We start from the raw sequence: 12,860 nt of genomic DNA on the forward strand, positions 1-12,860 counted from the left end.
TTAAATGTCTCACGAATGGGAGGGTGGAAAAGTTGGAGGGAATGGAGCTGTGGTCATCTCCGGTATGTCCGGCAAGACTGGAAGGGGGGAAGAAGCAGCCCGAGATCAATAAAGCTTGACGACGTCAGGTCGATTTGACTGACTGCGGACCAGTAGTTAACTAGTGAGTCTGATTGTAGTGCCGCCCAGCCAAAGCTGAACCGACGCCATCGCCTAGGCGTCTCCGCCGCCGCCGCGACTCTCTCTCTCTCTCACATTCCATTACCTTGCCAACAACCAACATCACCCACCACCGCCACTTTCACGTCTTCTGATCTGTCATTTCTCATCCCTCACCTCTTCTTCTTTCCCCTCCCTCTTCGTCACCTTCGTACGACCCCTCCTTTCATCCTCCCTAAAGCCACCTGTCCGCTCCCCTCCCCTCCTCCCACTCCCACCCATCATGTCGAATCCCACCGCGACCCAGGACACCAAGGCCGAGCCTACCCAACAGCCACAACAACAGAAGCCCCCCGTGCTGGAAGAAGACGACGAGTTTGAGGACTTTCCCGTCGAAGGTTAGCCATAAACGAACCACACAGACCGCTGGTCTTCCCTATCATGCAGAAGAGGGAGGGAGCTCCGCTCCGTTCCAGATAGCCGGCACGAAATAATTATCAAGGATGACGGACTGCGCTGACCTCGGAGCTTTTACTTGCAGACTGGCCCCAGGAAGAAACCGAACAAGGATCCGCTGCCAACGGCACAAGCGCTCATTTGTGGGAGGAGAGCTGGGATGATGACGATGCGGCCGAGGACTTCTCGAAGCAATTGAAGTACGTTTTTCCCGAACCAACAAATCAGACTTATGGGCATAATTATGTCCCGATTGATCTACACCGACTGTAAAGCTCAGATGGACTAACATGTTTGCTTAAAAAACTACAGAGAGGAACTGAAGAAGGTCGGAGCGTCTAACTAATATAGATTATGTTGATTGACGGGTTGTCGGTTTAATTGAAATGAACACACACGCAAATTCCACGAAGCATAAATCAACTGAATTACACGTGCAGCTTTCACTCCTCACGCGGCTCGGTAGTGGAACGATGAACAATGTCGGAGCTAGATAGCTTTGGTTTGAGTAAAGAGTTCGCCTGCTTTGGCGGTGCCGGACCAGTGGTTAGCCCAGATGTGCAGTCGTGGAGGATTCGTCTCTACGGTGGGGAGATCTGGTAGCAGGCTAGCAAATTGCTGGAAGCGGTGTATGTGCCGTATGGCACGTTATGTACTCTGTACTTTCTACGATTATTTACACACCCATTACTGGAAGAATCTCAAGCCCACCGACCATCAGCTTGTGCTTACCCCCCATCTCAACTCACAAGTGATGAAACCCGACTCACAGCTTCGGACCCGTCACTAGTCATGAGATTGCATCATCAGAACCTCTCTTGAAGATGTAAACAAACGCGTATTTGTTAAGATTAATTATCATTCTTTGTACATTACATTCGTAAAGTTGTCCCCTGTCTTGAAGGGGCGCCGGGAAGGCTGACAGGTACCACACAAGCCGCCTGTCCACTAGTCCAGAGCATGGAAGCTCAACCACAGCCTCATCCTCCTCCCAAGAAACATGGACGGATATTTTTCAGGCAGCATTTCCGCATATTTTCAGTGTGATAATAGTCTGTTCAAATTTACTTACTCGACAGGGCAGCAACACCGGGCAGCTCCTTGCCCTCCAGCAGCTCCAGAGAGGCACCACCACCGGTGGAGACGTGGCTGAGCTTGTCCTCGACACCGTACTTGGCGGCGACGGTGGCGGTGTCACCACCTCCAATGATGACAATAGAGCCGGACTGAGCAGCGGAGACGACGGCATCGAGGGTCTTCTTGGTGCCGTTGGCGAAGGGCTCCAACTCGAAGACACCGGGGGGACCGTTCCAGAGGATGGTCTTGGCCTCAGCAATGGTCTGCTTGTAGAGCTCAACACTCTTCTCGCCAACATCCAGACCCATGTAGCCGTCGGGAATACCCTCCTCGTCGGTAGCAGTGCCGGTCTTGGCATCGGCAGCGAACTTGTCGGCAGTAACGTAGTCGACGGGCAGAACGATCTTGACGTTGTGCTTCTTGGCCTTCTCGACGACCTCACCAACGATCTTGCTGCCAGCCTCATCGAAGAGACTGTTTCCGATCTTGACGTTCTCCAGGGTCTTCTTGAAAGTGAATGCCATGGCACCAGTGATAATCAGGCTGTTGACCTTAGGCAGCAGGTTGTCAATGAGCTGGATCTTGTCAGAGACCTTGGCACCACCCAGGATGGCAAGGAAGGGGCGCTGAGGGCTCTCGAGAGCCTTGGCGAAGTACTCAAGCTCCTTCTTCACAAGGAAACCGGAAGCCTTCTGAGGAAGGTCAACACCGACCATGGAAGAGTGAGCACGGTGGGCAGTGCCGAAAGCATCGTCTGTGATGTGGAATGTCAGTACAGAGCTCATAAAACACTGGCCTTCCAAGATGGAGAATCCAGAATAAGGAGGGCTTACTGATGTAGACGTCACCAAGAGCAGTCAGGCCCTTGCGGAACTCAGCGACCTTCTCCTTGTCGGCCTTGACCTTCTTGCCCTCGGCATCCTTGGAGCTGCCCTCCTCCTCAGCGTGGAAACGCAGGTTCTCAAGGAGAACAATCTGGCCACCAGTGGCCTTGTTGACGGCCTCCTCAGCCTCCGGGCCGACACAGTCCTCGGTGAAGACAACGCTGCGGCCAAGCAGCTTCTCGAGCTCGGCAACAACGGGCTTCAGGCTGTACTTGTCGTTCTTCTTGCCGTCAGGGCGGCCCAGGTGGGACATGAGGACAACGGCCTTGGCACCATTCTCGATGGCGTACTTGATGGTAGGCAGAGCACCGACGATACGCTGGTTGTTGGTGATCTCCTTCTTGTCATTGAGGGGGACGTTGAAGTCGACCTGTCCATTGAGTAGACTAGTTAGCATTGATGCTCATCCTAAACTTCACGATGGTGATGGATGAATTGGTTGGGGTTTCCGGGGCAACAACAAACATACCCGGATCAGGACACGCTTGTCCTTGAGGTCGACATCGGTGATAGCGAGCTTGTTGGTGAGAGACATGGTGAACGACGGTTCTACGACAGTCGGACGGGGTCAGAGGATGGGAGAGAGAGTAGTGGGGTGACAAAAAGGAGAGGAGGGGGAGAATTGGAGGGGGGAAGGCGTAGTATTAGTAGCACCACGGGGGGGACAAGGGGATTGGGAAAAATGCCTACTTAATAGGTCCGCGGTGAGCGAGTCTGGTCACTCAGTCACTAGAAGCTACGACTCTGTTCGGTTCGGCGGCGGGGTAAAAAGTGGTATGAGCTGCTGCTGGTGGGGCAGCCGGTGAGAGAAGTCGAAATCGTGGGCGCCTCGGGCTGATGCGGGACTGATGTCAGCGACCGTCAATCGATGACGGAAGGGTCCGGGGCCTCAGGGGTGAACATTATGCCTGTTAAGCCCTGTTCGGAGCCCTTTAGCCTCGGATCATGGCTGCGATGGGACTCATGGGACTCGGGAGGTTCCTGCTGCGTCCGGGGGTGGATCTATCAAGCAATCGTTCCGATATTTCTCGTCTATGGAAGCCGGTTCGCTCGTGGGGAAAACCCCCCGCCTACAGGAGACATTCATCACTCGTGCTCGGTTGGTTCAATCCCGAAAATAAACAACAATGGTGTATTCCTTTTGTCGACTTGGTTTATCGATCAGTGCAATTGACTCCGGTGTAACCACAGTGCTGGACGAAGATGACCTATACACCACCCATGAGAGGAAGAATAACAGAACCCCCGAAGATCATTTACAGCGCCCAGTAAGCATAAAACGACGCAGGGGAAGGAATAATAGCAGACAAATCAGAGAAGAAACGACTGAGAACCTTGTGGGAAGCCTAAAGTATGGGCCCGCTTCTACATTTGCTCGTCCTCCGCAGAATTGGTCAACGACAGATACGCGGTCCAGGCGATACCGACGGAGGACACAAAGGGCTGGAATGATATATCAGTGAAATAGTACACACGAGACCTTTCGCAATAGAACTCACAATCTGGAACTGGATAGGTACGGCACGGAAGTTCAGGATCTGAACAGCGGGCCAAAGGACAAAGTTGGCCTTAAGGGTGGGCAGGTAAACGTCCTGGAACTTGCGAGTCAATGCCCTCCTGCCTCCTCCCTCTGCGACCGTCATGAAGGAGAAGAAACACGCCAGACCTGGTGATACCGTTTAGCAAACAGAAACAGCTTCCTCCATGCTTCCGAAGGTATGACATACCAAAAGGAGCGAACATCAGCTGATCCACGCATACTCTCTTCAGCGCGGGAATCGACGGGTTCTTCTTGGTAAGGGGGAACGCCCTAGACAAGAAACCGAACCAATGGAACTGGACTGGGGCCATGAAGAAACCGTATGACATGAAGCGAGTCAGGCGCTCGAAGTCGAAGGGTGGCGGCATATGTCTAGCATGTCCCAGCTCTCCAAGAGCAGGCGGCTTCTCCTTGTCGAGGTCGTGGATCTCAATCGAGATGAGATCATTACTACCAGAGGGCCTGCGTCCTCCATGGGCCTTGAAAGCCGTGATCAACTGTGCGACCGTATCTGCGATCCCACCAAGGATCTACCCATGTCGTTCAACATCAGTCGATCATATGTCACTGACGGATGATTTCACTCGAGAAAAACTCTTACCGCATTGGTAACCATGGTGGTTAAGACTGAAGATGAGGCAAAGTCAGTCAACTCCTGGGGGCGCTTAGCAAGGGTGCGTGAGAGCCTTACCTGGTTTCTCCGCATAGTAAGAGTTGAACTTAGCGGCAAGTCGCATTGCAGCCGCCATTTCGATGAGAAAGATTATGGCGTGAAGCAATGGCTAGAAAAGAGGGAGATAGGGGAAGTGAAGTCAGTGATGTGTTCCCTCATAGAAACCAAATTACACTTTTTCAAATCGGTTTACGAAAAATGTAGAAACCCCCTTGGGTAAGATAAGATGGAATTGAGACCAAAAGTTTCACATACCAGACGGCCGTAGATGTACCTCCGATTGAGTCCATCGAGTATTCTTCGACGACCAGTGGAGAACATGACGAAGGACGATGATAGACGATAGTGATTGGCAAAGATGGAAAGGGATCGAAGGCGACGGCTTGGAAATCCCGGGTTGGCGGGCTCGGGGCGAGTACTATGACGCAAAGGACTGTCGGAAAGCGCGCACAGGCGAAACAAGGGCGAGGCAGGCGAATAAGCCCCCGACGACTCCTGGGACCCGTCGTCAGTGAAGGTGGTCTCGTTAGGTGTCGATGAGACGGCGTACTGTGTACAACAGGAAGAGAAGCAGGTTAGATTTGGGTTTAGGTCGACCAGCGATTCAAGCCCCCGTTAAATAGAACAAGAGGAACGGTACTCTGAGGCAGCGAAGATGCAAGATCGAGGTCATGTCATCTTGCTGGGGGGGGACTCGAACTTCTCCCCGCCCCTTGAACCAATCCGCTCGCGTGATCACCCGCCCATCTCCGCCCGCTCGCCGCTTTTAAGGCGGAGGGTCTGCATTGCCGCTTTTGCGTCTATTTCCACCTTACTCTCCCGAGTCCCGGTAGATCTCATACTATCTACTATACTACTAGTAGCACTGTCTGGGGAAACCCGAAGCTCAGTACATAGAGTTCAAATACTTTATTGATAAAATACACATGCGTCTGATAATAAGTCTTGTCAAAGGTTTATTTCCTTGTCATCACCCGCTAATCATGCTATCACTCCTATAATCGTGAAGATAGCCAAGACCATGAACATGCATCGTAGCTAGCCAGCATTCAAGCTGTCTATCATAATAATAACCCACATCTTCTCTCAACCGATCACCTCACTCGGTTTACCTTTCCTATCAAAGGAATGGATGTCCGGGAGATCCTTAATATCAATCATCTCGTTCGTATTTACATCCACCAGACGGACAGCTTCCAGACGAAGTGCCCCAACCGCCAAGGGAAGCAGTTTTAGTTCCGTTGAAAAACATGTGCCAGGCAAAAGGGGACTAATATACGATCAGCTAGGGCAAAGAGAAAGGAAAAAGCGAAGGGGCTACTCACCCAGCCCGAACGTCAGTACTCAGAGAGATGAGTTCTGCTTCCTGGCCAACTACACTTTTTTGGAGTGCATGAACAATGTTATCATCCGTTACAGCTTCCGCGACCTGAGCATCTTTACGGCTCGTCGCAGATGAAGAAGAGGGTCGCACGGTATGCCCCCGTGGGTCCAGCTTCTTCCGGCGTGGGATTGCAACTATTGAGAATTTGCGGGAACCGGACGATCGGTTCACGATGAAGATACTCCAAGCAAAAGGCTTTCCTACTTCGACATGTGGAGGGCCACTAAATGAAACGGATACACCAAGGCCTGCTGTTGAGTATGCCCGCTCTCTCAGGGAGCTTCGATTGGGTGTGGCGGCCCCCGCTGCGGCATTGCTTTGGTTGGGTGTCATTGGAAGACTCGCAGGGCGGTTGGTTCGTTGTAAAGCCTGGCTAGGTCCACCAAAAGTTGGATTGAGGACCATGGAGAAATCAACGTTGGTCCTCCATTGCATCAAGATCCGCGGGTTGCAATTGTCCGACAGGTGGATAATTGCTTCAAGCGAGATATCCAGAACACTGACCATGACAGTCGTTGATGGATTTGGGTCGGGTGCATAGTCGGGCGTTAACTTATATACAAGGGTGATGTCATCTCGTGGCTGGCAACGGATGGGCGGTAGCAGCCCCGGCGCATCTGAGAGAGTTTCTATCGTCCCATCGGACATGCTAAGCTCTGCCTTGTCAAAGGTGACATCGCAATTGAGAAATGGTGTCACCTCAAAATCGAGGCTTGCAACAGTAGTAGGCCGTCCACTATAGGCATTCAGCCGAGAATAACGTATCCTTGCACTGGCAGCAGGGACTATGCGTATGGGGTGGCCAGAATGCTGCTGGACGTTGTATATGGGGTCTTCACTGTATTTCGCTGGTACAACTCGCAGAAGCCTAGATGCGGGGAGGAATGGATCCTTTTGATCCAAGGATTTATCACTCGACAGCGGCTGTAGAACATTTGTGGACGCGGGTATTAGAGGCGGGAGGTAGTCGTCTCCCCGTGACTCTTGCTGTCGGGTTTCAGATGGGTTGAGACTAGCGGAGGCGATGAAGAGGAGGGAAGGGTGCTGAATGCGTATGCGAGGGCGCTCTGAAGTTTATCAGCACCACAAAATGCCTGAAAATGAACAGAATCCTTACTCAAGAATGCCTTGATACTCCAGATCACATATACGTGGTTGCCCCCACCTGTGTCTCCCTCAAACTCATTCACCACTACCAATGGCTCCTGTGAATCTATGACCCCTGAAAATATAAGGTCCCGAGTCGGGGTCGGGTTCTCCGCAACTGTCTCGGCGGGATCAATTGCAAAGGCATCGAGTCGAACCTCGAGGTGCGGAAGATACTGTTTCAGGCTAGGTGGGGAGCAATTGGATAGTCGTAGGACAACGCGAACGGTGCAGAACTCATCTGTATCACGCTACATATGAGTAAGAGATAGAGCTCGATCAGGCCAGCAGGTCGTAGCGTACCAAAAAACAGAAGAGAACGCTGCGGTATTAGCGACAACACAGAAGTGAGATCCTCTGCGCCTTTTTCTAAAGCAGACGTCAGAGCTGCCTCAAGGTCGGCATCTGAAGCATGCGGGACAACTGTGTCTAGAACAGCATGTCTGAGGAATTCCCCGGGGATGTCGAGACTCGGCATGGCGAGAGCAACAGCCGCATGCTCTTCTTCTCGTAGCGGAGTAAAAAGATAGCACGCGCACAGGCAACCGACACCTGGGTAATCAGAAGAAAGCAACAGACGGAAACCCCTCGATGCGCATTTAATTTAAGAGCAGCCAGGGACCCAAGCGCGCCGGGTGGAGGTGTTCGATAGTACCATGACCCCGGGGCGCTGCAAACACGGCAAACACCCTTAGCGCAGGAACCCCGGCGAGCTTCTTCGAACGCTGCTTTTTCCGACCTTCTCTCATCGTCGCAATAGCAGTATCTGTCCCCGGCAGCTTCTGCAACTCCGATATGAATCCCATGAACGGTCCGGCTGGCGCGCCCTCCCTTTGGCAGGAGGCGCGAAACTCTGATGGTCGAGTTTACTATTACAATGTACAGACGAAGGCGACGCAGTGGACGAAGCCCGTCGAGCTGATGACGCCTGTTGAGGTATGTATCCTCATGCCTTTCTCTTTATGGCATTGCCATTTACTATTGTACTAGATGCTGATTCTTGTGTTAATCCTCGTATAGCGTGCCTTGGCAAACCAGCCGTGGAAGGAATATACTGCTGAGGGTGGTCGGAAATACTGGTACAACACCGAAACCAAGCAAAGCACTTGGGAGATGCCAGATGTTTACAAAACTGCTCTGGCACAGGCTCCAGCGCCTCAGGCTCCTCCAGTGGCGTAAGATCATAGCCAAACCTGCCTCTCAGTGCATTCTTGAGACTGACGTATATATGCATAGGGCTCCGACTTTCGTTGCAGGTGGTGTTAGCTCGTTCTCTTCTTACCCACAACAGCGTGATCGCGACGACTATGACCGAGGCTATGGCGACCGACGTGGAGGATATGGTTCGATGGATACCAATGGTATCGCCGCGGCTCCTATCCTAGGCACACAGCAAGCCGAACCGGAATACGGCTCTCTCGAAGAGGCAGAGAACGCGTTCATGAAAATGTTGAAGCGCCACAACGTACAACCCGATTGGAGCTGGGAACAGACCATGCGTGAAACCATCAAGGATCCTCAGTATCGTGCCCTCAAAGACCCCAGAGACCGCAAGGCAGCTTTTGAAAAATATGCGGTCGAGGTTCGCATGCAGGAAAAGGATCGGGCGAAAGAAAGATTCGCTAAGCTCAGAGCAGATTTTAATACCATGCTGAAGCGCCATCCTGAGATTAAACATTACAGTCGCTGGAAGACCATCCGACCGATCATCGAGGGCGAAACCATCTTTAGGTCTACGGATGATGAGAATGAGAGGCGCCAGCTCTTCGAGGAGTACATTGTTGAGCTCAAGAAGGGGCACATCGAGGAGGAAGCAGTCAAGCGTAAAGCCGCTATGGATGAGCTGGTGACTATCTTGAAGTCCCTGAACTTGGAACCATACACACGCTGGTCTGAAGCACAGGCGATTATCCAGTCGAATGACAAAGTCCAAAGCGACGATAAGTTTAGGACCCTGAGCAAGTCCGATATCTTGACTGCATTCGAGAATCACATCAAGTCCCTTGAGCGGGCCTTCAATGATGCGCGTCAGCAACAAAAGGCCGCAAAGGCGAGGAAAGAGCGACATGCCCGTGAGCAGTTTATCGAGCTTCTAAAGGAGCTGAGATCTCAGGGTAAAATCAAAGCTGGAAGCAAGTGGATGAACATCTACCCCTTGATCCACGAAGATCCTCGGTACGTCGGTATCCTGGGTAACTCCGGGTCCTCTCCCCTGGATTTGTTTTGGGATATGGTTGAAGAAGAAGAACGGTCGTTGCGTGGCCCGCGTAATGACGTCTTGGATGTACTCGATGTGAGTGTGATCAAGCCCCATGCCTCTTTTACTATCACTAACCTGTACTCAGGACAATCATTTCGAGGTTACACCAAAGACCACCCTGGAGGAGTTCAACGCTGCTGTATCTGGTGATCGCCGCACGGCCAACATTGATCCAGAGATACTCCAACTGATTTTCCAGCGTATCCAGGAGAAGGCCGTCCGACGAAGCGAGGAAGAGAAGCATGCTGCAGACCGCCATCAGCGCCGTGCTATAGATTCATTGCGTTCCCGGATCAAACGCCTCGATCCCCCTGTTCGCGCAACTGATACTTGGGAACAGGTGCGGCCACGAATCGAAAGATTCGACGAGTACAAGTCTCTGGAGACCGATGAGCTCCGTCAGGCCGCCTTTGACAAGGTCATCCGCCGTCTGAAGGAGAAAGAGGAGGACGCGGAGCGAGACCGCGAGACCCGCGACAGAGATCGTGGGAGTCGCCGTGATCACCACGACCGTGATCGTGATCATCGCAGCGGGCAATCCTATAGAGGTGAAAGAAGGGGAACATCTAGCCGTCTTAGCCGAACCCCAGAACCAGATGCCTACGAGGCAGATCGCCGTAAAGCCCAAGCAGACCGTGAACGCTCCTACCGGAAGGCCAGCGGCCTATCGCCCGTCCGCGAGAGACGGGAAGAACGCGATCGTGACAGGGACCGTTACCGTGAGCGCGAGCGGGAGAGGGACCGCGATCGCGACTGGGATCGGGATCGCAGCGCACGCCCTCTTACCCACTACGAACGTGAGCGTCGCGAGCGCGAGGAAGAGCGCGAACGCCTCTATCGCACACGCGGTGATCCCCGCGGAGGTCGGGATGAACTGGATTATGGTGCCGATACTCGAAGCACCACCAGCAATGATCGTAGGCGCAGGCGCGACAGTGACACGGAAAGTGTTGCCAGTCGCTCTGCGAAGCGGTACCGACGTGATAGTCGGGAGCGCGAACGCAGCCGGGGTGCCAAGCGAGACCGAGACCGTCGCGAGCGGACTCCAGCGGCGACCGATGATGGAAAGAAGGAAGAAAAGGCCGTCCACTCCGGCAGTGAAGAAGGGGAGATTGAAGAAGATTAAGTAGATTCACACACTACTACCCGTACCGATAGACGTTCCATAGGTACTAAATTGCCAATGGACGCAGACTGACTCTACGCTGGTAGGGTAGGGTCTGGTGGACGCGTCTCTCAGCCTTGCTACCCCAGTACTATATCGACTTTGTATGTCTAGCGGCCACACGATTGATATATGCATTTCTTGACATGTGAAAATACAAATACGATACCTAAAGATAATTTTTCTCTGCTACAGTCTGTCTTGGAATACTAGAACTTAGTAACAGCTAAATTCATCATGGCGTCCTGCCAGAATACTACTGCCAGAATATATATAGCCCGTCTAGTAGTATCACTTCCTAGCACCACCACCCACTCGCTAGTAGTATGATACAGTAGCTGTTCCAAAATCACATAGATGCCTCGTATAGACTTTTAGATTATTACTTGATAAGCTTCCTCCATTACCTTTTTGGGGGGTTAATGTTGAAAGATATTAACCCCTTAGTTGCCGACGGTGGGTTAACACTAGTGCCCGGATGTCAGATGATAATGCTGGATTATCTGTCAGTTTCATTACGTATTTCAGTACCTGATAAGTTTTCAGGGTGGTAACTAGACTTTCGATATCTATGACATAAATGGATTCTCTGCAAAGGATACGATGGTCGCGTTCAGTATCGTCGGGCGGGAGAAAGTGATGACGGACATTTTCGGAGGTAATCTACTCCGTCCCTCTACTTATGGGACGTTATACAGATTCCATGTCTGGATAGAGAAAAGCAAGTGATAACTATATACGAAGTGAATGACTCGCGTAATGCAATATGTTCAAAAAAAGGAATCTTTTGGACAGTGGTCACCTAGCTTGACCATAACCAGCTAATCTTTCCCCTCACCGATACCCTTTAGTCGGTGATCCATCCATGTCGTGAATAACCTCGAACTCTTTTTGACAAACATTGTAACTCCGACATGACTGCGCCATCCAGGAAATCCGTATACCCAAACATAATCTAAGAGACTAATCTCATGTGTCTTCACTCCGAACCATCGTGAAGAGGACTATATTGAACTATGCAGGCGTGGATGGCGCTGGGGAGGGACGACCATGAGCGACGACAAGGGGGGCCAGAGAGGATTAACTGGAACAGGTAAAACCACTGCTCCTACCTAGCCGAACAAGTCGTCCGCTCCCTCTTCGTCATCCTCCTCCAATGCACCATCCACATCATCGGGAAGGCGCACGCCACGGCAGCGGCGCCGCCTTCTCTGAGCTGCAGAGGCCTTTGTAACGCCGAAAAACGCCACTACCCGAAGGTAGCCCCAACGACGATAGCGACGCCGCTGGTCCGAGTCGCGGCCGTCACGTTGGTGAGGCACGCGGTCATACTTGCCCGGAACAACCTTTTCAATTCTCTCCTTCCAAGAAGAACTGTGGAAGAATGCAAGTTAGTATGATTCAGATAGAACAGATGATACCACCACGGCTGAACCGTAACGGTGTTAGGGTGCGAAGATTGTAGACTTACGTAGTTGCCGCTCAACTTCTGCTCCTGGTCCATCTGGGACTGGTACTTGTTGATACGAGGGCGGTAACTGTTGGGGTCACGACGGAAAGTGACATCCAGGTTCTTCAAGAAGGTGTTGCAACCAGTGACCAGAGACTCGGGAGTATTGGCGTGAGCATCAACGGAGGGCTGACCGTCGAACACAATGACACGATCGGCGAGGTAAGTGGCCATAATGAAATCGTGCTCGACGATGAAAGCGGTCTTCTTGGTGTGCATGATGAAACGCTTGATGACCCTGGAGGCCACGATACGCTGCTCGGAGTCCAGGTAAGCACTAGGCTCGTCAATGAGGTAGATATCGGCGGGAATTCCCAGAGCCAGAACAATAGCAACACGCTGCAATTCACCACCAGACAGGTTCTGGACTTCCTGGTCAATGAAGTCATCAATCTTGAGGGGCTTGTAGACATCAGTCTGGAACTGAGGCGACAGGAACGCGGCCTTGATACGCTTGAAGAACAGCTGACGGACGGTACCCTGGAACTTGGGGGTGATCTTCTGAGGCTTCATGGAGATGTTCAGGCGAGGAACGCTCCTGTTACCGTCGGGCTTCTCAGCACCAGCAAGCATCTTACAGAAGGTGGTCTTTCCGGTTCCGTTCTC

General features: G+C 52.2%; 5 protein-coding genes across 5 annotated transcripts; 2 read left to right on the forward strand and 3 right to left on the reverse strand.

The window, feature by feature from the left end:
* Window positions 1-442: 442 nt before the first annotated feature.
* On the forward strand, window positions 443-961 carry ASPBRDRAFT_194824 (proteasome regulatory particle lid subunit SEM1; the record flags this gene model as incomplete). Its single annotated transcript, XM_067620794.1, has 3 exons — window positions 443-557; window positions 701-815; window positions 928-961. The coding sequence occupies 3 exons, from the start codon at window positions 443-445 to the stop codon at window positions 959-961; spliced, it is 264 nt and encodes an 87-aa protein (XP_067481173.1).
* Window positions 962-1,679: 718 nt separating this feature from the next.
* On the reverse strand, window positions 1,680-3,111 carry pgkA (phosphoglycerate kinase pgkA; the record flags this gene model as incomplete). Its single annotated transcript, XM_067617443.1, has 3 exons — window positions 1,680-2,446; window positions 2,526-2,946; window positions 3,046-3,111. The coding sequence occupies 3 exons, from the start codon at window positions 3,109-3,111 to the stop codon at window positions 1,680-1,682; spliced, it is 1,254 nt and encodes a 417-aa protein (XP_067481174.1).
* Window positions 3,112-3,941: 830 nt separating this feature from the next.
* On the reverse strand, window positions 3,942-5,110 carry ASPBRDRAFT_121405 (Mpv17/PMP22 family protein; the record flags this gene model as incomplete). The annotated part of the gene is made up of 6 exons (XM_067617427.1): window positions 3,942-4,019; window positions 4,076-4,242; window positions 4,304-4,646; window positions 4,718-4,743; window positions 4,808-4,898; window positions 5,045-5,110. The coding sequence occupies 6 exons, from the start codon at window positions 5,108-5,110 to the stop codon at window positions 3,942-3,944; spliced, it is 771 nt and encodes a 256-aa protein (XP_067481175.1).
* Window positions 5,111-5,669: 559 nt separating this feature from the next.
* Window positions 5,670-7,916, reverse strand: ASPBRDRAFT_74163 (TRAPP trafficking subunit Trs65 domain-containing protein). Its single transcript, XM_067629244.1, has 4 exons — window positions 7,623-7,916; window positions 7,291-7,560; window positions 6,115-7,240; window positions 5,670-6,059 (listed from the first exon to the last, which is right to left on the reverse strand). The coding sequence occupies exons 1-4, from the start codon at window positions 7,795-7,797 to the stop codon at window positions 5,876-5,878; spliced, it is 1,755 nt and encodes a 584-aa protein (XP_067481176.1). The 5' UTR covers window positions 7,798-7,916; the 3' UTR covers window positions 5,670-5,875.
* A 198-nt stretch (window positions 7,917-8,114) lies between these two features.
* ASPBRDRAFT_194827 (snoRNA-splicing protein PRP40) lies at window positions 8,115-10,705 on the forward strand (the record flags this gene model as incomplete). Its single annotated transcript, XM_067620795.1, has 4 exons — window positions 8,115-8,255; window positions 8,340-8,494; window positions 8,556-9,612; window positions 9,665-10,705. The coding sequence occupies 4 exons, from the start codon at window positions 8,115-8,117 to the stop codon at window positions 10,703-10,705; spliced, it is 2,394 nt and encodes a 797-aa protein (XP_067481177.1).
* Window positions 10,706-12,860: the final 2,155 nt, after the last annotated feature.

This window comes from Aspergillus brasiliensis (genome assembly GCF_001889945.1).
Source record: "Aspergillus brasiliensis CBS 101740 unplaced genomic scaffold ASPBRscaffold_4, whole genome shotgun sequence".
NCBI classification, from domain to species: Eukaryota; Fungi; Ascomycota; class Eurotiomycetes; order Eurotiales; family Aspergillaceae; genus Aspergillus; species Aspergillus brasiliensis.

Excerpts from the sequence above, each read along its gene's own strand:
- ASPBRDRAFT_74163 (XM_067629244.1), bottom strand. The coding sequence starts at position 7,797 with ATGCCGAGTCTCGACATCCCCGGGGAATTCCTCAGACATGCTGTTCTA. Across the intron at positions 7,241-7,290 it reads GAGTATCAAGGCATTCTTGA|AGCGCCCTCGCATACGCATT; the intron begins GTAAGGATTCTG and ends GATAAACTTCAG. Across the intron at positions 6,060-6,114 it reads AGTACTGACGTTCGGGCTGG|TCCCCTTTTGCCTGGCACAT; the intron begins GTGAGTAGCCCC and ends ATCGTATATTAG.